This window comes from Ranitomeya imitator, chromosome 5 (genome assembly GCF_032444005.1).
Source record: "Ranitomeya imitator isolate aRanImi1 chromosome 5, aRanImi1.pri, whole genome shotgun sequence".
Classification (NCBI taxonomy): Eukaryota; Metazoa; Chordata; class Amphibia; order Anura; family Dendrobatidae; genus Ranitomeya; species Ranitomeya imitator.
The window spans coordinates 670,471,589-670,499,062 of record NC_091286.1 but is presented as its reverse complement, the minus strand read 5'-3'; the positions used below and the strand labels follow the sequence as shown (position 1 = coordinate 670,499,062).

Here is a 27,474-nt window from a genome sequence, read left to right as displayed (position 1 = left end):
TCCACACCATCTGAGGTGCTAGTGAAGACCAGGTAGGCACTTAGTTACGCTCCTCCAAGGTAAGTCTGTCCAGTGGCACAGTGTGTCCACACCCACCAGCGTTACTCAGGGTAGTTGCTCATTTTGTCTTTATCTTAGATTTTGTTTTACAATACCAAAAGCAGCAGTCACTGGTAGTGGTGTAGTGATGAATATCCTGCGGACAATTTACTTTGAAGACAATATTTCATGAAATGGAACAATGGAACAAAACATGGACCTATAAGTGACATAATATTATAATCGGGTCATCACGTGGATTCTGATTGCAGATATCAAAGACGTATGGCTCAGTGTTCAGCGTCCAATTGGGTACGGAAAGGTTTGTTATCCTGTGTGGATACGACGCAGTGAAAGATGCCCTTATCAACCATGCGGAGGAATTTGCTGGAAGGCCGGTTACAGCAATGGGTTCCAGAACATCACAGGGATATGGTAAGTGATATTGATATATTAATTAAAAGTGATAAAAAATTTAATTTATAATAGATGGATTTAAAATTGTATTCACCCCTGTAACTTTGCAATTAAGGAGTTATGGTCACAGTTGGTCTCAGGAGCATTGGATAACCCAAATGATTCCTGAGGATGCAATAATGAGTGCACATAAAGAGACCAATAATATTACATAGTACAGGGATTGGTTAGAACATTGGTCACTACGGTTTAACCCCTTAGTTCCCACCACTATTAGTGAACGCAGCATCTTAAGTGGTCAGACATAGAAGTCTCCATCTGTCAGCACATTGGCCCCTCTGCAACCCAATTGCTGTAGTCCTGATGGTCATGGCAGCTGGAGGTATAGCAATGGCCCCCTTGGCTGCCAACTTAGTCCTTCTATTAGATCCTGTTAGAGGCTAGATGCATTAGATTAACTGTTAACATGCTGCAATACAGACGTATTGCTATGAAATATATGAGCGATAATGCTTATTGATGTTCAAGTCCCCTAATAAGACAAAAATTAAAAGTAAACAGTTATAAAAAATATAAAAGGGAACTTATTTGCCCACATAAGTGGAATCTCCAACGTATTTCAACAATTCATTTGCTGAATGTTGCAAATAAATAAAAAATAAAGAATAAAACAATGATCATAGAATTTCTGTGTTCATCTATGTGCCTCACAAAAAATGTCTAAACAGTAACAAGCTACAGTATATTAGAAAAAAGTAGAAAAATCACATGTACCTCAAATTGGGATAATACAAAATGTTAGCTTGTCTCACAATACAAAAGCCACATTTTGATAGTTCCATCAACAGAAAATAAAAAATGTATCGAACAGTAGTGCTGAAGTCTACTAAACATTATAATTTATTTTATTTATGAAGGATTTACATTACAGCATAAAAATTTAGCATGCATAAAATTATTTCTAGCAGTGAGTTGCGCCGTTGCAAGGGCATTAACTTTGAATAGATCAGCAGTAGTCCACCATCATGTGAGTATCCCAGTGTCCTCAGTATCTGTTAGGGCTAGCGGAACGCACCAAATAATTAGGAAGATGGTGTAAGGTGGGTTCGCAGCCCGGGGTCCACCGTGCAGAGATGGAACCTGCTGCTGTGTAATGATGGATTATATGATGGTATAATGTGGATACACACATGGGTTAACTTCACCCGGTATGAAGGAAGTGAACCCTGTTGCGTCACAGGGCCGCAGTACCGCACAACGAGCGCAAGCAAGGAGTCACAGAACTCTACCCCAAGACTTAGGGAAAGAGTTCCTCTAGACCTCTTGCGCTCGACGCCGCTACTGGGGTGTGAGAGTTAAACAGAAATAATAACTTCATGTACAAGAGTGCGTGCACTGCCGCTCTGGCAGATGCCTCTAACCACTCAGACTTGGGTCAGGCAAGCGCTCTATTAGCGCACGACACCACACTGGTGGTCACAGCAATAGGCGCTGTATCGTGTGCTAGGTGTGCAGGTAGCACAGTTGGGCTCTAGATAGCAAGCATCCACCGTTCGTGAGCAGTCAACAACACTAGGAAGGGGGATGATTAAAGAGTGACAGTCACACATCTACACACACACGTTTTCAAGTATACATTAGCGCATGGCCGAGCGGCCATGCAAACTTTTTATAGAAGCAGTGCTACAGGACCTTCCAGGTGGTCCAATAGGAGCTGCAACAGGACACGAGCATGTGACCCCCGACCTCCGTTGGGAAGCTGTTCCGTGGGCATGCTCAAGATGGGAAAAACAGGACTTAGTCCCAAAAAGACCTGCTCGCTGCTGATCAGTGCTGGCTACAAAGGCAGAGCCTGGAGGGGCAGCAGTAACCAGTCGCACAGTATCAGATTGAGCCAGATGCTGGAACCAATGTCTCCACTAAGCAGGCTCCACTGTGGCCGGAGAAGAATGGGAGACTTCAGAGGAGGTGGTTCGAGATTCCCCCTGTGCTGTGGTGAGAACTCAACACCTAACTGTAACTTTCTTGTATGGTTCTTAAATATTGGTCGACTTGTTCATCCTGCTCTTCACTTAGGTCACCAAGGTTTTCTGAGAAATGATCCAAGTGGCCATGGGGATAAAGCACCTTGATACTAATTGTACAGTCAAAATGATGGAAAGAAGATGTCATTCATAATACTAGTTCATTGCAATTTTCTGCTGTATAGTTCCCAAGAAAATTCTGTACAACCATAGTGAAAGAAGAGCACACATCTTCCTCAACATTGTTTAATGAATCTTTGAAGTGTGTTTCTTTCATGAGACCTCTGATTTGAGGACCATCAAAAACATCCACCTTTAGCTTCTCTATGGTCAGTGCGGGAATTTTTCTGAAGTTGTAGTCAAAGTATCTTCAACCTTTGTTTAGCCCCTTCACAACATGTGCCGTATACATACAGGACATTTTGTGTCTTCCGCTTTGGTGTGGGCCTCGGCGCTGAGACCGACTCTTTTCTGGCACAATGTGGTAGTCTAGACCCCAACAATTCTGCTGATTTCTTTGGGACCTCTAACAAGGTCATTGAGCTGCACTTGAATTAAAAACTTATGGAACTGATCAGGTTACCTCAAAATCACTGTCATCATGATTACTGTTTATAGGTGAAGAACAACACACTGACTCAACTTTAGTGAAAAGAGGTCATTGAGGTTGCCAAATGCTCTGCTCCGTTTCTACACAGTTCTGTAGAGCACACCTCCGACAGAGTCGGTATAAGACCACAGATGGTCCGTTATGTATTTAATTAATACTTATGTAAATTCACACTACAAACCATCTTTGATTCTATGATTAACAACCCTGTTGAGGAAATAAATCTCAAATCCATGTGTGGGCAACTGCATATTTTCTCAAAAAGTAGAGCTGCTAGAAAAAAAATGAATTACATACTGTATTCTGGTTCAGAGGACTGAGTATACCTAAAATCAAGCCTAAAACCTGAGGCACTGAAAACATTTGTTTTTATAAAAAGTAGGAATTTATCAATTGTGTATCTTCTCAGTCATACTGACCTGATGTTAGGTCTCGAGTTCCCGCTTCTGCACAGGGGGAATCTCGAGCCATCTCCGCTGCGGTCTCCCATTCTTACCCAGCCACAGTGGAGTCTGCTCAGCAGGGACGTCGGTCCCAGCGTCTTGCTCAGTCTCACTCTGTACAGAGAGTTACTGCTGCTTCTTCAGCTTCTGCCATTAAAGCCAGTGCTGGTCAGCAGCGAGCGGACTTCTCTGGGACTAAGTCCCTGTCTGCACACACTGAGCATGCCCAGGGCAAGATCTCCCGTTGGAGATCGAGGGTCATGTGCTCAGGCTCTGCAGCACATTCCATTGGTCCTCTTGGCAGGTCTTGGAAGGGCAAAGTTTCTGTGGCCACTTCCTGTGCTGCAACTATATAAACTGCGCATGACCGCACGGCCATGAGCTAGTGTACATTTGCTTACATGTGTTTGTTGTGAGTGCAAGTCGTCCTTGGATACCCCTTCCCTATTGAATGTCTGTTCGCGGAAGGTGTATGGTTGCTATCTAGCGCCCGACTTATCCTACAGCACTAATCACACATTACAGCGTCCAGTTGCTGTGACCGCCAGTACGGCGCTGTGCACTTCCTCTGTGCTTTCCTTACCCAAGCCTGGGTGGTTAGTGGCGTTCCTCAGTGCGGCACCGCATGCACTCTTGTGCCCTATTATTGTTATTTAGCTTCTTTACACACCCAGTTGCGGTGTTGTGCCAGCAAGGGTCTAATCGGACTTCAATCCTAGTTGGGGTTGAGTTCGCTGACTACTTGCTCGCCCTCTATGTGCGGTACCGCGATCCTGTGACGCAACAGGATCGCTTCCTTCACGCTGGGTGAAGTTTAACCCACGTGTGTATACTTATGAGTACCGCCATATAGTCCGTCATTACTTGGCAGCAGGTTCCATCTCTGCACGGTGGACCCCGGGCTGCGAACGCACCATACTCTATCTGTCTCGTTATTTGGTGCGTTCCGCTAGCCCTAACATTACACTAGCGCCAGGGTCTGGCTAGTAATGACGGACAAACAGCAATCCTTGCGGTATATCCAGCAGCTGGAGGGTAGGTTGGCAGCTCTTGAGAGCGCAACCTCAGCTGTGGATGTTACCGCAGTTGCTGTACAGGCTGCTAGCGTGGCTGCAGCAACCCTGTCCATTGCCACCCCTGCTCCGACATTTTCTCGCCTCCCGCTGCCAGAAAAATTTTCTGGTGATAGCAAATTTTGTAGGGGATTTGTGAGTCAGTGCTCTATTCACCTCGAGCTCCTGGCTGCACGTTTTCCTACAGAGCGGGCTAAGGTGGGATTTATAGTGTCTCTATTGTCGGACAGGGCGCTGGAATGGGCTACGCCGCTGTGGGAGCGTGGCGATCATGTGGTGCAGAGTGCTCCGCTGTTTCTGAGCACTCTGAAACAGGTCTTTTTAGGACCTCAACTCACCCATGATACTGCGCTCTAACTGCTGGCATTAACTCAGGGTGAGTCCTTGGTCAGTCATTTTGCCGTCCAATTCCGCACTTTAGCTTCTGAGCTGGATTGGTCGGATAAAGCTCTTATCCCCATATTTTGGAGGGGCCTGGCTGACCACGTTAAGGACGCTCTGGCCACTAGGGAGATTCCTGCCACACTGGAGGAGTTAATAACTGTCTCCACTCGAATTGACCTCCGTTTTAACGAGCGGAGGTTAGAGCGAGCCCAGTGTAGGCAGAGGTTTCGGCTGGCTCCTACCTTCGCCAAACCTCTGGAATCTCCGGTCCTGGTTCCTGAGTCACATGAGGCCAGGGAAGTGTCACAAGCGGGATCTAAGTCCCGGACCGCTTGTGCACTCAAGGTCTGTCATGTTTGCCAGCAGTCAGGACATCTAGCCACCAGATGTTCTCAGCGGTCGAGGAAACGTCAGCGTCTAGTGGTAGTAGGTGGAGGTACACTAGACACGGCGACGTTTGCCTCTAAATTGTCCTTTAAGGGGACAATTACTATAGGCTCATTCTCCCACTCGGTAGAGCTCTGCGTGGATTCTGGGGCGGAGGGCAATTTTATGTCTTCTGCCTTCGCCCAACGTCACGCAATACCCCTGGTTATGCTAGCTCAACCAGTAACGGTACGAGTGGTGAATGGGTCGACACTGCCCTCACAGATAACACACCAGACCATCCCTTTTACTCTGTCCATGTCGCCATCTCATCAGGAGATTATATCTCTGCTCGTCATTCATGAGGGAATTGATGAGGTCCTGTTGGGAATACCTTGGCTACGGTACCACTCTCCTCATATCGAGTGGTCCTCTGGCAGAATCCTGGGATTGGGCGAATCTTGGGGTAGGTGTCAGAGGGAGTGTGTTCAGGTTGCTACTGCAGAGTTACCCGCAGATCTTTCCTCTCTCCCCAAGCAGTATTGGTCTTATGCAGACGTGTTCTCCAAAAAGGCGGCGGAGATCCTTCCGCCCCATCGCCCCTATGACTGTCCTATTGATCTCTTGCCTGGTGCTGAGCCTCCCCGGGGTCGAGTCTATCCGCTATCTCTCCTGGAGACGGAGGCAATGTCACAGTACATCCAGGAAAATCTGGCAAGAGGATTCATTAGGAAGTCAGTGTCACCTGCTGGGGCAGGGTTCTTCTTCGTGCAGAAGAAGAATGGGGAATTGCGTCCATGCATAGACTACAGGGGTCTTAATGCCATCACCGTTAAAAATAAGTATCCTTTGCCCTTGATATCTGAGCTCTTCGATAGGCTTCGGGGAGCAAGGGTATTTACTAAACTAGATCTGCGGGGTGCTTACAACCTGATTCGCATCCGTGAGGGGGACGAATGGAAGACGGCTTTTAACACCAGGGATGGGCACTATGAATATCTGGTGATGCCCTTCGGGCTCTGTAATGCCCCAGCCATTTTCCAAGACTTTGTGAACGATATCTTCCGGGATATGCTTTCCACCTCGGTCGTAGTCTATCTGGATGATATTCTCATCTACTCTCCAGATATTGACTCCCACCGGAGAGATGTTTGCAAAGTCTTCGACCTCCTACGGGCAAACTCCCTCTATGCCAAGTTGGAGAAGTGTATGTTTGAGCAGGAGTCCTTACCTTTCCTAGGCTACATCATCTCTGCCCAGGGATTGGCTATGGATCCTGCCAAACTACAGGCTGTGATGGACTGGCAGGAACCCCATTCTCTTAAAGCGGTGCAGAGCATTATGGGGTTCATTAATTATTATCGGCAGTTCATTCCGCACTTCTCAACTTTGGTAGCTCCCTTGGTTGCCCTCACCAAGAAGGGGGCGAATCCCAAATTGTGGTCTGAGGAGGTCTCCAAGGCCTTTAACTCTATAAAGTCACACTTCGCTAGCGCTCCCATCCTACATCGCCCCGATGTTGATAAGCCATTTGTCATGGAGGTGGATGCCTTTTCTGTTGGTGCTGGAGCAGTCCTCTTCCAAAAGGATGCTCAAGGTCGGAAGCATCCTTGCTTCTTTTTCTCCAAGACCTTCTCACCAGCAGAGAGGAATTATTCCATCGGGGACAGGGAGTTGCTAGCCATGAAGTTGGCTTTCTCGGAGTGGAGACATCTCTTGGAGGGAGCACGTTTTCCCTTCCAAGTCTTCACAGACCATAAAAATTTGGTGTACCTGCAGACGGCCCAGCTGTTGAATTCTCGCCAGGCCAGATGGTCCTTATTCTTCTCCCGGTTTCATTTCACCCTCCATTTTCTTTCTGGGGAGAAGAACATTCGGGCCGACGCTCTCTCTCGCTCCGTTGTGTCATCTGCGGAGGAGGAAGAGGAGCCTCGGCTTATTGTCCCCACCGAGAGCTTGAGAACTGTGTCCCCGGTTTCGCTGGAGTCTGTGCCTCCAGGCAAGACTTTTGTACCATCCAGCTTGCGACCGGAGGTTCTCTCTTGGGCACACTCGTCCAGGGTGGGTGGACATTTTGGTACCAAAAGGACATCTGAGTTACTGGCGAGGACATACTGGTGGCCGCATATGGCTCGTGATGTCGCAGAGTATGTTTGGGCGTGTCTCTTGCGCCAAGAACAAGACTCCTCGGCAACGGCCAGCTGGTTTGCTTTATCCTCTGCCGGTGGCGGACAGGCCCTGGGAGATGGTCGGGATGGACTTTGTGGTGGGCTTACCCAAGTCTCGTAACTGCACCATTATCTGGGTGATCACCGACCATTTTTCCAAAATGGTGCACTTGGTGCCTCTTCCACGGCTACCTTCTGCACGGGCGTTGGCTGTCTTGTTCGTCAAGCATATCTTTCGCCTACACGGTATGCCAGACAAAATTGTTTGCGTCTCGATTCTGGAGAGAGCTTTGTCGTCTACTCAGTATTGAGTTGAATCTCTCTTCGGCATATCATCCCAAAACGAATGGGTTGGTAGAGAGGGCCAACCAGATCTTGGTCACATATTTACGACATTTTGTTTCTGCCAGGCAGGATGACTGGGCATCCTTGCTACCGTGGGCAGAGTATGCACTTAACAATGCCGTAGCCGACTCCACCGGTCAGACTCCATTCCTCCTAAATTACGGCCAGCATCCGCGTGTTCCTGTGCCCATGCCTGTGTCTTCTGCTGACTCCAGGGTGGGAGACTGGTCTGTGGAGGCACGGGACATTTGGGACCGCACGCAGGTTTCCATTCGGGCCTCCAAGGAGAGAATGAGGTCCTCCACCGATGTTCATCGGCGCCCCGCTCCGACCTTTGCTCCTGGCGACTTGGTGTGGCTCTCCGCCCTTAACATCAGGCTGCGAGTTGAGTCCACTTAGTTTGCTCCTCGCTACTTGGGTCCCTTCAAGGTTCTCGAACGGGTTAATCCTGTGGTCTACCGTTTGGCTCTTCCTCCACGCTTGGGTATCACCGACACCTTTCATGTGTCCCTCTTGAAACCCGTATACATGTCCCGGTTTTCCGAGTCATCTGCCGGGACATCGGGTTCGTCTACGGACGATTACGAGGTGAACGCTATTTTGGGGTGCAAGGTGGTACGCGGCAAAAAGTTCTATCTGGTGGATTGGAAGGGTTATGGCCCAGAGGACAGGTCATGGGAGCCTGCTGAGAACATTTGGGCCCCACAGCTTATTGCTGCCTTCGAGCGTAGCGAGGCCCAAGGAGGGGGGGCCCTAGGAGGGGGGGTAATGTTAGGTCTCGAGTTCCCGCTTCTGCACAGGGGGAATCTCGAGCCATCTCCGCTGCGGTCTACCATTCTTATCCAGCCGCATTGGAGTCTGCTCAGCAGGGACGTCGGTCCCAGCGTCTTGCTCAGTCTCACTCTGTACAGAGAGTTACTGCTGCTTCTTCAGCTTCTGCCATTAAAGCCAGTGCTGGTCAGCAGCGAGCAGACTTCTCTGTGACTAAGTCCCTGTCTGCACACACTGAGCATGCCCAGGGCAAGATCTCCCGTTGGAGATCGAGGGTCATGTGCTCAGGCTCTGCAGCACATTCCATTGGTCCTCTTGGCAGGTCTTGGAAGGGCAAAGTTTCTGTGGCCACTTCCTGTGCTGCAACTATATAAACTGCGCATGACCGCACGGCCATGCGCTAGTGTACATTTGCTTACGTGTGTTTGTTGTGAGTGCAAGTCGTCCTTGGATACCCCTACCCTATTGAATGTCTGTTCGCGGAAGGTGTATGGTTGCTATCTAGCGCCCGACTTATCCTACAGCACTAATCACACATTACAGCGTCCAGTTGCTGTGACCGCCAGTACGGCGCCGTGCACTTCCTCTGTGCTTTCCTTACCCAAGCCTGGGTGGTTAGTGGCGTTCGTCAGTGCGGCACCGCATGCACTCTTGTGCCCTATTATTGTTATTTAGCTTCTTTACATACCCAGTTGCGGTGTTGTGCCAGCAAGGGTCTAATCGGACTTCAATCCTAGTTGGGGTTGAGTTCGCTGACTACTTGCTCGCCCTCTATGTGCGGTACCGCGATCCTGTGACGCAACAGGATCGCTTCCTTCACGCTGGGTGAAGTTTAACCCACGTGTGTATACTTATGAGTACCGCCATATAGTCCGTCATTACTTGGCAGCAGGTTCCATCTCTGCACGGTGGACCCCGGGCTGCGAACGCACCATACTCTATCTGTCTTGTTATTTGGTGCGTTCCGCTAGCCCTAACACCTGTAACCTAAAGTTAACATTTTACCTACAGTGTACTGTAATGCCTGGAAAAAAAATCCTTGCTTCTAAAAAAGAAGTTTTCAAAACATTATCTGTATTCCAAAATGATTCCATTAAAAATACAAATTATCATCTGTGCCAATCTTGGAGATTTGGGGGTTTATATATGTTAGAAAACTTTCTGATCTTTGTAAAAAATATATATATTGAAATTAATCATCCACTGCATAGGTGGAAGTTAACCTGGACAAGAAGCAATACATTTCAAAATTAAAAAATGTACTGTTCTTGAGAATGTAAAGTATTAACAAGAAGTAAATTGCAAAATTGCTTGTATTTACAAGCACTTTTCAATTTTAACCATTGACAAACATGCAACAATCCCCTTTAAGAAAACAAAATGTTGTCCAAGAGCGGATATTCATTCAAAACAAACGGATGGTTAATCAGGACTGGATGATGGTATGATGAGTAAAAGCTGTGATTTTGGAGTCCTACTCACCAGAGATACATCATAAAAAGATAATTTCAATTGTGCAATTCCCTCTTGTTTTTGCAGGCATTCTATTTGCAAATGGAGAGAACTGGAAAGTGATGAGAAGATTCACTCTGTCCACATTACGAGATTATGGAATGGGGAAGAAGAGCATAGAAGACAAAATTATTGAGGAGTGTGAATGCTTAATGCAAAAATTTAAATCTTATGGAGGTAATCACCGAATGTCCTTGTTTTGCAACCATAAGTAAATTGCCAAAGATTAACTCCTTAAAAAACCAGTCATGTGAGTCATTCTCTGCTTGATTGACAGTCCTCTACCTATGTGCATATAGGTAAGACCTGTCATTCTGGCTGAGTGGGGCGGAAATAAGCTGGGAAGGGATCTTCCTCTATGATTGGCCATAGTATTCCTTTTCTTGGGTCACCCTTTCCAATTTCATTATGTTTTTATTGCTTACGCTAGCATACCAGAGTAAGACACAGACATTTGAAGTGAGTATCCCATAGTTCGAGCAGCATAAATCACATGACATGTTCCCTTAAATCCCTAAAAAATGGCTGCAATTCTCATTAAGATGACTGGATGGCCACATTTTCAACACATGGCAAAAACATCTCCTGAAAGAGTATAAAAAAATAATTGCTGCTTTACATAACATGGAAAATGATGATCATTTAACATTTGTAAACATTAGGCTAAAATAAGCTGATATCGGTGGGAAGAGCAGACAGTCTAAGGCCAGGTTCATATTTCGTTAGCAGCAGCCCGTTCAGCACATACGCTAACGGGCTGCTGCTAGCGCAAGTGCCTGCGCTACATCACGCTAGCGCAGATGGAGCATCTGCTAGCTCCATCTGCGCTAGCAGTGAAGGACCCGGAAATGCTGCAGCCAGCGTCTCGGGTCCGTCACTCAAATGATGGCACATTGTTAGCGCACGCCCATTGAGGGCGTGCACTAGTGATGCATTCGCCATTGTATTCAATGGCAGCGGGTAATAGTTCTGTACTGGATGAGGGTAATAGTTCTGTACTGGATTCTGGAGTGGATGGGTAGCCAGTAGTTTTGAGCGATACCGTCCGATACTTGAAAGTATCGGTATCAGATAGTATCGGCCGATACCGATATCCGATACCAATACAAGTCAATGGGACATCAAGTATCGGAATGTATCCTGATGGTTCCCAGGGTCTGAAGGAGAGGAAACTCTCCTTCAGGCCCTGGGATCCATAGTGAGGTGTAAAATAAAGAATTAAAATAAAAAATATTGATATGCTCACCTCTCCGGCGGCCCCTGGACATCACGCTGGTAACCGGCCGGCTTCTTTGTTTAAAATGAGCGCGTTTAGGACCTGCGAATGACGTCGCGGCTTCTGATTGGTCGCGTGGCGGTCACATGAGCGGCACGCGACCAATCAGAAGCCGCGACGTCATTCGCAGGCCCTAAACGCGCTCATTTTAAACAAAGTAGCCGGCCGGTTACCAGCGTGATGTCCAGGGGCCGCCGGAGAGGTGAGCATATCAATATTTTTTATTTTAATTCTTTATTTTACACATCCCTATTGATCCGATACCGATACCCGATACCACAAAAGTATCGGATCTCGGTATCGGAATTCCGATACCGCAAGTATCGGCCGATACCCGATACTTGCGGTATCGGAATGCTCAACACTAGTAGCCAGTGTAATGACTGGCACAAGGTAGAGGCATCGGTATAATGACTGGTGAGGAATATGATCCTGACTGCAGCATTCAGGACAGATTGGAGAGGGGAGGGTTTTGTAAGAGGGAGGCCGATTAGTAGAGAGTTATAATAGTCCAGATGAGAATGAATAAGCGAAACCATAAGAAAAGGGCAAATTCTAGAAATGTTTTTGCGGTGCAGATAACAAGAGTGAGCCAGTGATCGGATGTGGGGGTTGAATGAAAGCTTGGAATCAAGTATGACCCCAAGGCAGCGGAGATGGCGATGTCAGGCAAAGGTAGGTTAGTAGGGGGAGGAAACATGAGGAGTTCAGTTTTTGACAGGTTCAGTTTCAGATAGAGGGAGAACATGATGTTGGAGACAGCAGTAATACAATTACTGCTGTTTTCTAGAAAGGCAGGCGTGATATCAGGAGTAGAGGTGTATAGTTGAGTGTCATCAGCATAGAGATGGTACTGGAAACCAAATCTACTGATTGTTTGTTCAATAGGGGCAGTATAGAAAGAGAAGAGGAGTGGGCCTAGGACTGATCCTTGAGTAATCCCAACAGTTAGGGGAAGGTGAGAGGAGGAGGAAAGAGCAAAAGATACAGTGAAGGAGGGGTCACAGAGATAGGAGGAGAACCAGGAGAGAACGGTGTCCTTGAGGCCGATGGAGTGTAACATAGTGAGGAGGAGCTGATGGTCAACAGTGTTGAATACTGCGGAGAGATCCAAGAGAAGTAGCATGGAGTAGTGACCATTAGGTTTAGCTGTTAGTAAATCATTAGAGACTTTAGTGAGGGCAGTTTCAGTAGAGTGTAAAAAGCGGAAACCAGATTGAAGAGGGTCGAGAAGAGAGTTATCTGAGAGATAGCGGATAAGACGGGAGTTGACCAGACGTTCTAGGAGTTTATAGATGAAGGGGAGGTTAGAGACAGGTCTATAGTTAGCGGCACAGTTTTGGGCAAGCGATGGTTTTTTAAATAATGAATGTATGATGGCATGCTTAAATGAGGAGGGAAAGATACCGGAAGAGAGAGATAGGTTGAATATTTTTGTTAGGTGAGAGGTGACAGCAGGTGAAAGGGACTGGAGGAGATGTGACGGAATGGGGTCACTGGAGCAAGTGTCGGGCGAGAAGATGCAAGGAGCCTGATTACTTCTTCTGTGACCGGTTCAAAATCAGATAGTGAGCTAGATGCAGTGGGGGAGGGAGGACAGTGCATGGTCTGAGGGGATTGGGAGATAATTTCCTGTCGGATGCACTCTTGGGTTGATTAGGGAATGAAAAGTGTCAAAGAGACGTTTAGGATTGTTGGACAATGAGGTGATGAGGGTGTTGAAATAGGTTTGTTTGGAGAGATGAAGGGCAGAGTTGTATGTTTTAAGCGTGAACTTATGATGGATGAAATCTTAGGGTAGATTAGATTTTCTCCACAGACGTTCAGCAAACCTGGAGCACCGCTGCAGGAAATGTGTTTGCAGCGTGTGCCACGGTTATTGCCATCTGTGCCCATTTGTTCTATGTATAGGTGGTGCATTTTCATCCAGGGCACTTTGCAGGGTTTCATTGTAATACTTCAGAGCAGAATCAGGACCTGAGATGGAGGAGATAGGGGCCAATGAGGACTGCAAGTTCTTCATAAGTTTCTGGGTGTTAATGGCCTGTATGTTTCTATAAGTGTGGAAAGTGGGGTGGCCTGAGCAGGATGGCAGTTCTTGATAGAGAATAAAAGAATGTTGTGGTCAGAGAGCGGGAGAGGGGAGTTTGTGAAATCATCCACTGATCAAAGCCGGGAGAAGACCAAGTCAAAGGCGTTACCAACTTCATGCGTTGGAGAGTCATTATACTGCAAGAGGCCAAAAGAGGAGGTTAGAGATAAAAGGTGAGAAGCAGATGGGGAGAGGGGAAATGCAATGGGGATGTTGAAATTACCCGTGATGAGGGTGGGGATGTCAGAGGAGAGAAAGTGTGGAAGCCAGGTGGCAAAATGATCCAGGAACTGATGAGAGGGGCCGGGAGGACGATACACCACCACCACTTGCATGGAAAAGGGGATGTAGAGTCTGTCAGCATGGACTTCAAATGGAGGGAAGACAAGTGAGGTTTCTTGGGGGATAACTTGGAAGGTACGTTTGGATGAAAGGAGAAGACCAACGGCTCCACCTGTTCTGTTGTCTGATCTTGGGGTATGAGAAAATTTTAGTCCACCATATGAAAGACCAGCAGCAGCTGTGGTGACTGACTGCTGGATCCAGGTTTCAGTAAGAGCCAGGAGGTTAAGGGAATTAGAAAGGAAGAAGTCATGGATGAAGGAGAGTTTATTACACATGGAGCGAGAATTCCAAAGGGCACAATTGAAACAGGCAGAAGGCATGCATGGAATTTTAATAAGGTTAGAGGGGTTTCTGAGTGTAGCAGTTGGGAGGTTTGACTTGCTATAACATGGGGGCCAGGGTTGGGAGAGCTGTCTCCTGCGACTAGGAGGAGGATAGAAAGAGTGAGCATATGGTTAAGTGATTTGTGAAAGCGTCTCTTGTGTTGGCTGGTGGGACTGAATGGATCTGCACTGTTAACCAATGTGAACAGAGCATGAGTGCTATACATAGGAGAGGAAAGGACAGAGGGGCCGATATGAATGGAGTGTAAAGAGTTAACGTAAGGGCGGTGAATGTGAGTGAATGCAGCAACCAGGATATAGATTAGACTAATGCATATGGTGAATATTTGTTGTGTTCCAAGTGAACAGGGAATAGATTTATTTAATTGTCTTACCTGTTTCCTGCCCTGTCTAACTGCCATGTTATAACTGCCAATAATTTGATGAAATGTGCATGAATGAACCCCTGCATGAATGCTTCCCCAGGCTATGTCTAAATTTATAGGAGGCAAGCTCTTAGATTTTTTTTTTTTCAAACTCGTTAGCAATCAAACTAACTTGAGACAGCAGGATGCAATAATAAATGTAGTGAACAGATAAACAAATGTCCAGGCCTACATGGATCATAAACCACTTTGAAGACAGTTATATGCCTCTCTGCATAAGGGACAAGCAGAAGCAAGTTCAATAGCTATATAACAAAAAATAACAAAATAAATGCTGGCTAAGATGGCTAACAAATCTAAATACATGCAGGGTTCAATGGCGGAGATAGAATGATATGATTACCATTCAGGTTGCTTGCTGATATAGAATGGAGTGAAAAAGACAAGGAAGATAGTTCAGTTCTGAGTTAGGATGACTTGATTACCTGCATGAATAGAGTAGAGATGCGTTGTTCCAGCATTCAGAGAGGGTCAGTGAAACTGATAGGACATTGGTAGTATATCTAAAACCTGTAACAAGACATCTTAGGAATAACTGATCCATTTTCAAGACTTAATCATATCCTTCCTATTAGATATGAGTGGATCGGTTCAAGGAACTTCAGGCTAGATCAGATAAAACTGGCTGCTAAAATGGAGGCTTGAGAATGGCTTTCTTCCCACTGTTTGCGGCTTGGCATTTGACTTGTTGGGGATGGCATTCTCATCTATACGTTGTGAGGCACAAATGACATTTATGCCCCAAAAGAGTCTCAAACTGTGCAGGGGACGACTGACGGTAAGACATTTTGCTGGTCTCCCTTCTAATTGCCACGTACCACTGACCTGCACTAGAGTTCCTCGAATCGATTTGCTGATCTCTAATAGAAAGGATATAATTAAGTCAGGAAATCGAATCGGTTATTAATGCAAATTGAACCATTCATCTTTATTTATTATGTATTTTTCGATTTCCAGGAAAACCTTTTGATAATCTGAGTGTTATAAATGCTGCCGTGGCTAATATAATCGTGTTCATACTGCTGGATCATAGATATGAATATGATGACCCCACAATTCTGAAACTCATGAATTTAATCAATGAAAATGTCAGAATTGTAGGAAGTGTTATGATCAGGGTAAGTATTCTTCTACTACTGATATCCACATACAGATGGGTAAGTGCCAAAGGAAACGTGATGGGGAATCTGTCACATTTAAGAACAGGTCCATATAGAGGAAGTGGCAATTTTATTTACTTATTTATTTTTATTTTTTTTTTACAATTTTACATTTTGGCATCATTCTGTTGTTGACCCGATCTATGCGGTGCTGATAGTGCCATCCTATTGACATGGGAAATGATAATACTTAATTGCCTATTTATTCTCACAATATCAAGAGAAACACCAGAGGAATAAGACCTTTATTACCTTAATTTATAAGTTATGTGCATTAAAATTACATGAATGTAATCTAATATATCTATAACCCTAAACGCTAAAAAGCCATCTCACCACAACAAGATGTACCCAATTGGGAATCTGTAACCATATCTATATTTTTTATGTATACCCACTTTGATTGAACAATGTTGCTGCTCCTTTATTAAGCTGTACAACAGTTTTCCTTCGCTGATCGGCTGGCTACCGGGGAAACATAATACGATTTTTGAAAACCACAATAAGATGCAGAACTTTGTACAAGACACATTCACAAGAAAGGAAAAAGAATTGGATATAAACAATCAGAGGAACCTCATTGATGCCTTCCTTGCTAAACAACAAGAGGTACAGTAGTTCCAATTTATAAAGAATGTTACATGCAAACAGTCATCATACTAAGCAAATGCACAAAAGGAGTTGACCAATTTGTTCAGCAATTACAAAGCTTTGATCTTCCACATTACATTTTTACGGTCTTCAGGGTTGCCAAACAACCAGAAAGTCCAACACAGCCTGTAAGAAAAGGGCACATTTTGCCCTGTACGTAAACATTTTTTAAAGAGTTTTTTTGAAGCTGAGGAAAGTTACATAATAATAATAATAATAATAATCTTTATTTTTATATATAGCGCTAACATATTCCACAGCGCTTTACAGTTTTGCACACATTATCATCGCTGTCCCCGATGGGGCTCACAATCTAAATTCCCTATCAGTATGTCTTTGGAATGTGGGAGGAAACAGGAGAACCCGGAGGAAACCCACTCAAACACGGGGAGAACATACTTATATGGTTTATTTTGACTGTCATTATCATTTTACAGTTTACAGTGTATGCACTTGATGTTTTCATGGAATATATATGGGCTGTAGACAAGCATCACTTATAATTATCATGATTTATCAAAGTTTTCCAATGTTTCCATAAAAAAATATTATTTATCCATAATTTTTTGATAAGCTGTCAGAAACAATAAAGTGAAATTGATAACCCTTATAGTCTTTTGATGTAACAAAAACTACAATTTATTCAATTTTTTTAGTATGAGAAATCTAATTTTTGTCAAAAGGATTTCAAATTGCTAAAAATATTTGCACAATTAACAGTGGGAAATGTTCACCAAAGTTACTGAAACTAGGAGTATTTTCTTGACCTCTGCAACTGTAGGCAATGAAAAATTAACTTATTTTTTAAATTATTTTACATTTATTTTATGAAGGGAAAGCCAGAATCTAAGTTATATTATCATAATAAAAACTTGGGCATGCTAGTCAGCAATTTGTTTGCTGCTGGAATGGAGACTACCTCAACCACTCTGAGATGGGGTTTACTGTTAATGATGAAATATCCCGAAATCCAAAGTAAGCAATTTACTTTTATTGAAATATTTACAGTTTTACATTAATTAGTTTTATAATAATATTATTAGTTTTATAATAATAATATATTATTATAACTGTTGTGGCTGGCAATCAGGCAACACAGCGTGCAGTAATCAGCGCACATACAGAGATCTGGCAATAACCAAAAACAATAGGACGAGCTCTGAGACGTGGAATCTCTGTAGACTGCAGTACCTGATCTATCCTCACACAACTATAAGCAGCAGTGGATTGCGCCTAACAACTACCTATGCAACTCGGCACTGCCTGAGGAGCTGACTAGCCTGAAGATAGAAATACAAGCCTGACTTACCTCAGAGAAATACCCCAAAGGAATAGGCAGCCCCCCACATATAATGACTGTTAGCAAGATGAAAAGACAAACGTAGGAATGAAATAGATTCAGCAAAGTGAGGCCCGATATTCTAGACAGAGCAAGGATAGCAAGAGAACTATGCAGTCTACAAAAAACCCTAAAACGAAAACCACGCAAAGGGGCAAAAAGACCCACCGTGCCGAACTAACGGCACGGCGGTACACCCTTTGCTTCTCAGAGCTTCCAGCAAAAGACAATAGCAAGCTGGACAGAAAAAAACAGAAAACAAACTAGAAGCACTTATCTAGCAGAGCAGCAGGCCCAAGGAAAGATGCAGTAGCTCAGATCCAACACTGGAACATTGACAAGGAGCAAGGAAGACAGACTCAGGTGGAGCTAAATAGCAAGGCAGCCAACGAGCTCACCAAAACACCTGAGGGAGGAAGCCCAGAGACTGCAATACCACTTGTGACCACAGAAGTGAACTCAGCCACAGAATTCACAACAGTACCCCCCCCTTGAGGAGGGGTCACCGAACCCTCACCAGAACCCCCAGGCCGACCAGGATGAGCCACATGAAAGGCACGAACAAGATCTGGGGCATGGACATCAGAGGCAAAAACCCAGGAATTATCTTCCTGAGCATAACCCTTCCATTTAACCAGATACTGGAGTTTCCGTCTAGAGACACGAGAATCCAAAATCTTCTCCACAATATACTCCAATTCCCCCTCCACCAAAACAGGGGCAGGAGGCTCCACAGATGGAACCATAGGTGCCACGTATCTCCTCAACAACGACCTATGGAATACATTATGTATGGAAAAGGAGTCTGGGAGGGTCAGACGAAAAGACACCGGATTGAGAATCTCAGAAATCCTATACGGACCAATAAAACGAGGTTTAAATTTAGGAGAGGAAACCTTCATAGGAATATGACGAGAAGATAACCAAACCAAATCCCCAACACGAAGTCGGGGTCCCACACGGCGTCTGCGATTAGCGAAAAGCTGAGCCTTCTCCTGGGACAAGGTCAAATTGTCCACTACCTGAGTCCAGATCTGCTGCAACCTGTCCACCACAGAATCCACACCAGGACAGTCCGAAGACCCAACCTGTCCTGAAGAGAAACGAGGATGGAACCCAGAATTGCAGAAAAATGGAGAGACCAAGGTAGCCGAGCTGGCCCGATTATTAAGGGCGAACTCAGCCAACGGCAAAAATGACACCCAATCATCCTGGTCAGCGGAAACAAAACATCTCAGATATGTTTCCAAGGTCTGATTGGTTCGTTCGGTCTGGCCATTAGTCTGAGGATGGAAGGCCGAGGAGAAAGATAGGTCAATGCCCATCCTACCACAAAAGGCTCGCCAGAACCTCGAGACAAACTGGGAACCTCTGTCAGAAACAATATTCTCAGGAATGCCATGTAAACGAACCACATGCTGGAAGAACAAAGGCACCAAATCAGAGGAGGAAGGCAATTTAACCAAGGGCACCAGATGGACCATTTTAGAAAAGCGATCACAGACCACCCAAATGACCGACATTTTTTGAGAAACGGGAAGGTCAGAAATGAAATCCATCGAAATATGTGTCCAAGGCCTCTTCGGGACCGGCAAGGGCAAAAGCAACCCACTGGCACGTGAACAGCAGGGCTTAGCCCTAGCACAAATTCCACAGGACTGCACAAAAGCACGCACATCCCGTGACAGAGATGGCCACCAGAAGGATCTAGCAACCAACTCCCTGGTACCAAAGATTCCTGGATGACCGGCCAGCACCGAACAATGAAGTTCAGAGATAACTTTACTAGTCCACCTATCAGGGACAAACAGTTTCTCGGCCGGACAACGATCAGGTTTATTAGCCTGAAATTTCTGCAACACTCTCCGCAAATCAGGGGAGATGGCAGACACAATGACTCCTTCCTTGAGGATACTCGCCGGCTCAGATAACCCCGGAGAGTCGGGCACAAAACTCCTAGACAGAGCATCCGCCTTCACATTTTTAGAGCCCGGAAGGTATGAAATCACAAAATCAAAACGAGCAAAAAATAACGACCAACGGGCCTGTCTAGGATTCAAGCGCTTGGCAGACTCGAGATAAGTCAAGTTCTTATGATCAGTCAATACCACCACGCGATGCTTAGCACCCTCAAGCCAATGACGCCACTCCTCGAATGCCCACTTCATGGCCAGCAACTCTCGGTTGCCCACATCATAATTACGCTCAGCAGCAGAAAATTTCCTGGAAAAGAAAGCACATGGTTTGAACACTGAGCAACCAGAACCTCTCTGTGACAAAACCGCCCCTGCACCAATCTCAGAAGCATCAACCTCGACCTGGAACGGAAGAGAAACATCAGGTTGACACAACACAGGGGCACAGCAAAAACGACGCTTCAACTCCTGAAAAGCTTCCACGGCAGCAGAAGACCAATTAACCAAATCAGCACCCTTCTTGGTCAAATCGGTCAATGGTCTGGCAATGCTAGAAAAATTACAGATGAAGCGACGATAAAAATTAGCAAAGCCCAGGAATTTCTGCAGACTTTTTAGAGATGTCGGCTGAGTCCAATCCTGGATGGCCTGAACCTTAACCGGATCCATCTCGATAGTAGAAGGGGAAAAGATGAACCCCAAAAATGAAACTTTCTGCACACCGAAGAGACACTTTGATCCCTTCACGAACAAGGAATTAGCACGCAGTACCTGGAAAACCATTCTGACTTGCTTCACATGAGACTCCCAATCATCTGAGAAGATCAAAATGTCATCCAAGTAAACAATCAAGAATTTATCCAGATACTCACGGAAAATGTCATGCATAAAAGACTGAAAAACAGATGGAGCATTGGCAAGTCCGAACGGCATCACCAGATACTCAAAATGACCCTCGGGCGTATTAAATGCCGTTTTCCATTCATCTCCCTGCCTGATTCTCACCAGATTATACGCACCACGAAGATCAATCTTAGTAAACCAACTAGCCCCATTAATCCGAGCAAACAAGTCAGAAATCAATGGCAAGGGATACTGAAACTTAACAGTGATCTTATTAAGAAGGCGGTAATCAATACACGGTCTTAGCGAACCATCCTTCTTGGCTACAAAAAAGAACCCTGCTCCCAATGGTGACGACGATGGGCGAATATGTCCCTTCTCCAGGGACTCCTTCACATAACTGCGCATAGCGGTGTGTTCAGGTACGGACAAATTAAATAAACGACCCTTAGGGAATTTACTACCAGGAATCAAATCGATAGCACAATCACAATTCCTATGCGGAGGTAGGGCATCAGACTTGGACTCTTCAAATACATCCTGAAAGTCCGACAAGAACTCTGGGATGTCAGAAGGAATGGATGACGAAATAGACAAAAATGGAACATCACCATGTACTCCCTGACAACCCCAGCTGGTTACCGACATAGAGTTCCAATCCAATACTGGATTATGGGTTTGTAGCCATGGCAACCCCAACACGACCACATCATGCAAATTATGCAGTACCAGAAAGCGAATAACTTCCTGATGTGCAGGAGCCATGCACATGGTCAGCTGGGCCCAGTACTGAGGCTTATTCTTGGCCAAAGGTGTAGCATCAATTCCTCTCAACGGAATAGGACACCGCAAAGGCTCCAAGAAAAATCCACAACGTTTAGCATAATCCAAATCCATCAGATTCAGGGCAGCGCCTGAATCCACAAACGCCATGACAGAATACGATGACAAAGAGCACATTAAGGTAATGGACAAAAGGAATTTGGACTGTACAGTACCAATAACGGCAGAGCTATCGAACCGCCTAGTGCGTTTAGGAAAATTAGAAATAGCATGAGTAGAATCACCACAATAGAAACACAGTCTGTTCAAACGTCTGTGTTCTTGCCGTTCTACTTTAGTCATAGTCCTGTCGCACTGCATAGGCTCAGGTTTACTCTCAGGCAGTACCGCCAGATGGTGCACAGATTTACGCTCGCGCAAGCGACGACCGATCTGAATGGCCAAGGACATAGACTCATTCAAACCAGCAGGCATAGGAAATCCCACCATTACATCCTTAAGAGCTTCAGAGAGACCCTTTCTGAACAAAGCCGCTAGTGCAGATTCATTCCACAGAGTGAGTACTGACCATTTCCTAAATTTCTGACAATATACTTCTACATCATCCTGACCCTGGCATAAAGCCAGCAGATTTTTCTCAGCCTGATCCACTGAATTAGGCTCATCGTAAAGCAATCCGAGCGCCAGGAAAAATGCATCAACATTACTCAATGCAGAATCTCCTGGTGCAAGAGAAAACGCCCAGTCCTGTGGGTCGCCGCGCAAAAAAGAAATAATAATCAAAACCTGTTGAATAGGATTACCAGAAGAATGAGGTGTCAAGGCCAAAAATAGCTTACAATTATTTCTGAAGCTCAGGAACTTAGTTCTGTCACCAAAAAACAAATCAGGAATCAGAATTCTTGGTTCTAGCATCGATTTCTGATCAATAGTATCTTGAATCTTTTGTACATTTACAACGAGATTATCCATTGAGGAGCACAGAGCCTGAATATCCATGTCCACAGCTGTGTCCTGAAGCACTCTAATGTCTAGGGGAAAAAAAAGACTGAAGACAGAGCTAAGAAAAAAAAATGATGTCAGGATTTCTTTTTTCCCTCTATTGGGAATCATTGGTGTGGCTCCTTGTACTGTTGAGGCTGGCAATCAGGCAACACAGCGTGCAGTAATCAGCGCACATACAGAGATCTGGCAATAACCAAAAACAATAGGACGAGCTCTGAGACGTGGAATCTCTGTAGACTGCAGTACCTGATCTATCCTCACACAACTATAAGCAGCAGTGGATTGCGCCTAACAACTACCTATGCAACTCGGCACTGCCTGAGGAGCTGACTAGCCTGAAGATAGAAATACAAGCCTGACTTACCTCAGAGAAATACCCCAAAGGAATAGGCAGCCCCCCACATATAATGACTGTTAGCAAGATGAAAAGACAAACGTAGGAATGAAATAGATTCAGCAAAGTGAGGCCCGATATTCTAGACAGAGCGAGGATAGCAAGAGAACTATGCAGTCTACAAAAAACCCTAAAACGAAAACCACGCAAAGGGGCAAAAAGACCCACCGTGCCGAACTAACAGCACGGCGGTGCACCCCTCTGCTTCTCAGAGCTTCCAGCAAAAGACAATAGCAAGCTGGACAGAAAAAAACAGAAAACAAACTAGAAGCACTTATCTAGCAGAGCAGCAGGCCCAAGGAAAGATGCAGTAGCTCAGATCCAACACTGGAACATTGACAAGGAGCAAGGAAGACAGACTCAGGTGGAGCTAAATAGCAAGGCAGCCAACGAGCTCACCAAAACACCTGAGGGAGGAAGCCCAGAGACTGCAATACCACTTGTGACCACAGAAGTGAACTCAGCCACAGAATTCACAACATATAACACAGTAAATATGTTTTATTTGAGAGATCAAAAATGGAAGATGAAATTATTTGGTACCGCAAAAAAAAAACATTTTATATTTTATATAATTATTGATCTAAAGTTATTATTTCTACTCTTGGTTAGCATGAGTATATGGATTACTAAATTTATACTAAAATTAAAGAGAAAAACATATTTTCTACAAAATAATTTGGGGTACAGTAATGGGCTCCATAGGCACCCCATAATAATACAGCACAGTCTAAGTGCAAATATTTTTTCTGAGTGCATTTTAAGTAACATTCTATCTTTAATTTTTATAATCACAACTGTATTTACTTCTACTGCCAATATTGCGACTTTACTGAATTATCACTGCCAATATTTACCATTTTACCTGACAGAAAAAGTGCAATGTGAAATTGAAAATGTAATTGGATCTGCTCAACCTCAAGTGGAACATAGAAAGGAAATGCCATATACGGATGCTGTCATTCATGAAATTCAAAGATTTGGGGACATTGTACCAGGAAGCCTCCCACATTCAACAACTAAAGACATAACTTTCAGGGGCTATTTTCTGCCAAAGGTGAAATGACCTGTTTATCTTTTGTTAATTGGAATGTGCATTAGTCAAGTAGAAATCTGGAACCTGGTTAAAATTTGGCAGTTAATTATTGATTTCATGCATTCTTTTGCAGCGCATTGTAAAGTTTTTGTACTTATTGTTTTTGGACTTATTTCTTTAAAGCATCTATCATATGGAAACAAGCATTTCCTAAAGCAATCAGTTTGCAGATGTTTACAGTAATCTTCCAAGTTCTATGGGATTGCCCATTACTGGTGTAGCTATAGTTTTAACAGTTGCAGTTGCACCTAAGTACTGGAGCCCCTCTTTCCAATATGAGTAGAGAGTAGAATAACACTATAATATCAGTGTGATAATTAGCGGGGCTAGGGCCCTTTTAAGGTTTTAGTATTTGAGTCTAGAAGCTTTAAAGGGAAACTGTCTTACATTGGACAATGCTATTAACTTGTAGATTTATTGACAATCTTCACATTAATAGTGTTAGAATGATGCTGTAATGAAAGTCCAGCTTCCAAGAGAAAATGAACTTTATTCCTCTTGGGAGCCGCTGGTTTTCAGTCATAGAGGCTTATTAGAATGGCGACAGTCACCAATTAGTATATCATGAGCGGAAGCTTTAAGCATGCCACTGCACTTTGTAAGACAGCCGACTCTGCATGAAGTGTATTAGCTAAAGAGGAGGCAGATTTCTTTGGATATACTCAGTATGAATGACTCCATGAAATCAAATTGTATGATGGCATCACATGGTAGCAAACAGAGTGAGTTTGATCCTATAACACAGTGAACAGGAATTACTTATGCCCTAATACATTCTCCATGTACAAAGCTCTACAATATATCTTTTTTCCCCAGGGCACAACTGTCATCCCATTGCTGCACTCTGTGCTGAAAGATAAAGCCTACTTTGAGAAGCCTGAAGAGTTTTATCCAGAACACTTTCTGGACTCAGATGGAAAGTTCAAAAGAAATGAAGCCTTCGTCCCTTTTTCATTAGGTAACAATCATGTTCTTTGAATTATCATAAAGGGGATATTAAATACAAGTATGGTTTATGTACATGTTCAGTAATTGTGAAAGAAATGTTTTGAAAGATACTACTTCATAAAACTGCTTCCAATTTTGCAAAATTATGGAAAACGCACTGTTATAACTGGCTACAAGCTGGTATATTAAATATATTTAATGATAGATTAAGCAGATTTAGCTTGAGCCATTTTCTCAGATGAGAACTTTATTATGACATATACTAGAGCCGATAAAGATGGCAGCAGTTTCTCTACTGACTCCAAGATCTATTGCGATAGACACAATAAATATACAGTGGTTCTCGAAATTTTGTGAGCCCATATTTCTACATATATTCCATCTAACGCTACATCGGATTTTCACTCAATTCCTGAAAGCAAATAAAGAAAACAAAAAAAAAAAAGTTAAAAATATTAGATTGTGGCATTTTTTTTAAATTAGGAGAATTATCCAAATATCACCTGTCTGTGGTTGGCAAAAATATGTGAACCTTTAGGATTAGGATAAAATTTGAAGGTGAAATTAAAGTATGGTGCTTTCAATCAATGAGATCACAATCAAGTGTGAGTGGACAGCCTTTTTTTAATATTTTTTTTATATACAGAACAGGGACCTAACAGTTTTTGATCTGCACAACATGTTTATGGAAGGGAATCTTGGCCTGGACAAAGGAGGTTTCTGAGAACCTCAGAAGAATTGTTGATACTCATCAAGCTAGGAAAGGTTACAAAACCATACGTAAAGAGTGTGGATTCCAAAAAGTCACACTCTATCAATTTGTGTACAAACGAGGATATTCGGGACCAGTTTTACCCTCTCCAGAGAAGTGGGCAACCAACAATTTTAAAACTCATTTTATTCCATATGCAAATCTGGGGGCTTTATGCCCCCTTATCTTGCATACTGGGCAGTTCCTTTGTTCTTCTCCTTGGTCATAGTGGGCATAGTGCCCAAATCCTATCCACACACTGCGTTCACACTGATTAAGAAGGGGTAAGCAGCGCATACAGTGTGAGGGCCCAAATTTCACCAATGCCCTCTGAGAGCAGTATCAGTGCTGACTTTGACCTATTCTTTGAAGCACTGAAGTCAGGAAGTACATGTAAATGATCAGCGAGATAGTTTCAATTCTGGCAACGCTTGCTTTGGCCAAGTCAGCAATGTCAATCAGAGTCGGAAAAACTGCTCAGTATGCAAGTAGAGGGGGCGTAAAGGTGCGCCAAGCTATTGGCCACATCAAGGGTGCCCCAAAGCCACTTATTTGCTTATGGGAAAACCCGTGTTTTAATAGTAATTCTAACAATGAAATACAGTGTATACTACCTATATAATTTTTATAGGGGCTAACTCCTCTATATGACTTTAATAATTTAATTTTGCATTTTGGCATGACAAATTCCCTTCAAGGTCTTCTAAAAGACAGGAGTGGCACTGTCCCTGGGAAATAAACAGCTATGTTCTTCCTAATTCTTATCTCCTTCTTATATATCATCCAGGTAAGAGAAGCTGTGCTGGAGAGAATTTGGCAAAAATGGAAATGTTCCTGTTCTTCACAACCCTGCTCCAGAACTTCACATTCCAGGCTCCACCAGGAGCAAAACTGGATCTTAACCCGGCTCCAGGATTAACTAATGCCCCATTACCCCATGAAATCTGTGCAATCCCTCGGAGATGAGACATGGTTGCCACCAAGGTCCCCACCAGAAAGATTTATTAGAAATTGATTCCCAGCTAGTTGTACACAACACACTGCTAGTTGAATTGTTTGACAATGTGTTTACAGACCTTCATTTCAGTAAGATCTATTGTACCAATACAGAGGAAAACTTACTGATCATTTGGAGTTCAAAGTCTGGGACCCCCCATCAGTCCTGAGAGAAGAGTAAAAACTGAGCATGTTCCCCACCATTTTACATATTCTGTATGGGACTGCCAGAGATAGCCTGTCCCTGTTCTCAGATGTTTCTGGCAGGAAGTTTCACATAGCTGTTAAAACAGTGAGGCAGACTATCAGTGAGGCAGACATTGTGAAATCATGTTTTTTTGTTTCTTTTTTTCAAAGTTGGTTTTCTTGAATAAAAAAATGACTGTAATCCTAATTATATAAAGAGCAAATGAAAGTTCAACAAAAAAGATAATAAAGATGCAGTGTCACTGACTTGCCTGGTGTTATTTTCCACTCTGTAACTTCATTGCTTCAAATTGTTGCTTTATACCATACTATAAAGGTAAACCACATTATCATATTGTAATACAATTTCAAATATAAAAAAAAGTAAAAAAAAAATACAACATCTAATTCGAGTCTGATAGTGAGGGGTGTTTGGTTTGGTGAGGTTTCTTACATAAAAAAACAGAATGAAACGAATTTACAACTTTTTGTCCCTTATAATATAACAAAACCACAAACTTACTGAAAGATCCAAACCATTCTATTGATGTTAGCAATGCGATTCCTGGCGGTGATGAGATATTATGTCACGTGAGGGCTGTAGCCAATTGGCAGCCTATGATAGGCTGCAGCCTTCATACCTTCATCTGAGCAGCTCCATCTGACAAAACTGTTAGCGCTGCAGCTGATCAGTGGTTTCGGATTGGCTGCAGTGGCCATGTGACAAGATAATGTCGATGCTTACATAAATTAAGATTACTATGCCTTTAAA

At 44.0% G+C, this 27,474-nt stretch overlaps 1 protein-coding gene across 4 annotated transcripts in view; it reads left to right on the top strand.

Moving 5' to 3' along the window:
* The window catches only part of LOC138638741 (cytochrome P450 2K6-like), a 91,987-nt gene extending 65,018 nt beyond the window's left edge, over positions 1 to 26,969 (top strand). For all 4 annotated transcript variants that reach the window (XM_069728288.1, XM_069728289.1, XM_069728286.1 and 1 more), the window contains 8 exons: positions 312 to 474; positions 10,180 to 10,329; positions 15,592 to 15,752; positions 16,227 to 16,403; positions 17,279 to 17,420; positions 23,598 to 23,782; positions 24,638 to 24,779; positions 26,308 to 26,969. In XM_069728288.1, the coding sequence (XP_069584389.1) occupies positions 312 to 474; positions 10,180 to 10,329; positions 15,592 to 15,752; positions 16,227 to 16,403; positions 17,279 to 17,420; positions 23,598 to 23,782; positions 24,638 to 24,779; positions 26,308 to 26,486 (1,299 nt within the window). In that variant the 3' untranslated portion in view covers positions 26,487 to 26,969. The remainder of the gene's footprint in view (positions 1 to 311; positions 475 to 10,179; positions 10,330 to 15,591; positions 15,753 to 16,226; positions 16,404 to 17,278; positions 17,421 to 23,597; positions 23,783 to 24,637; positions 24,780 to 26,307) is intronic.
* Positions 26,970 to 27,474: the final 505 nt, after the last annotated feature.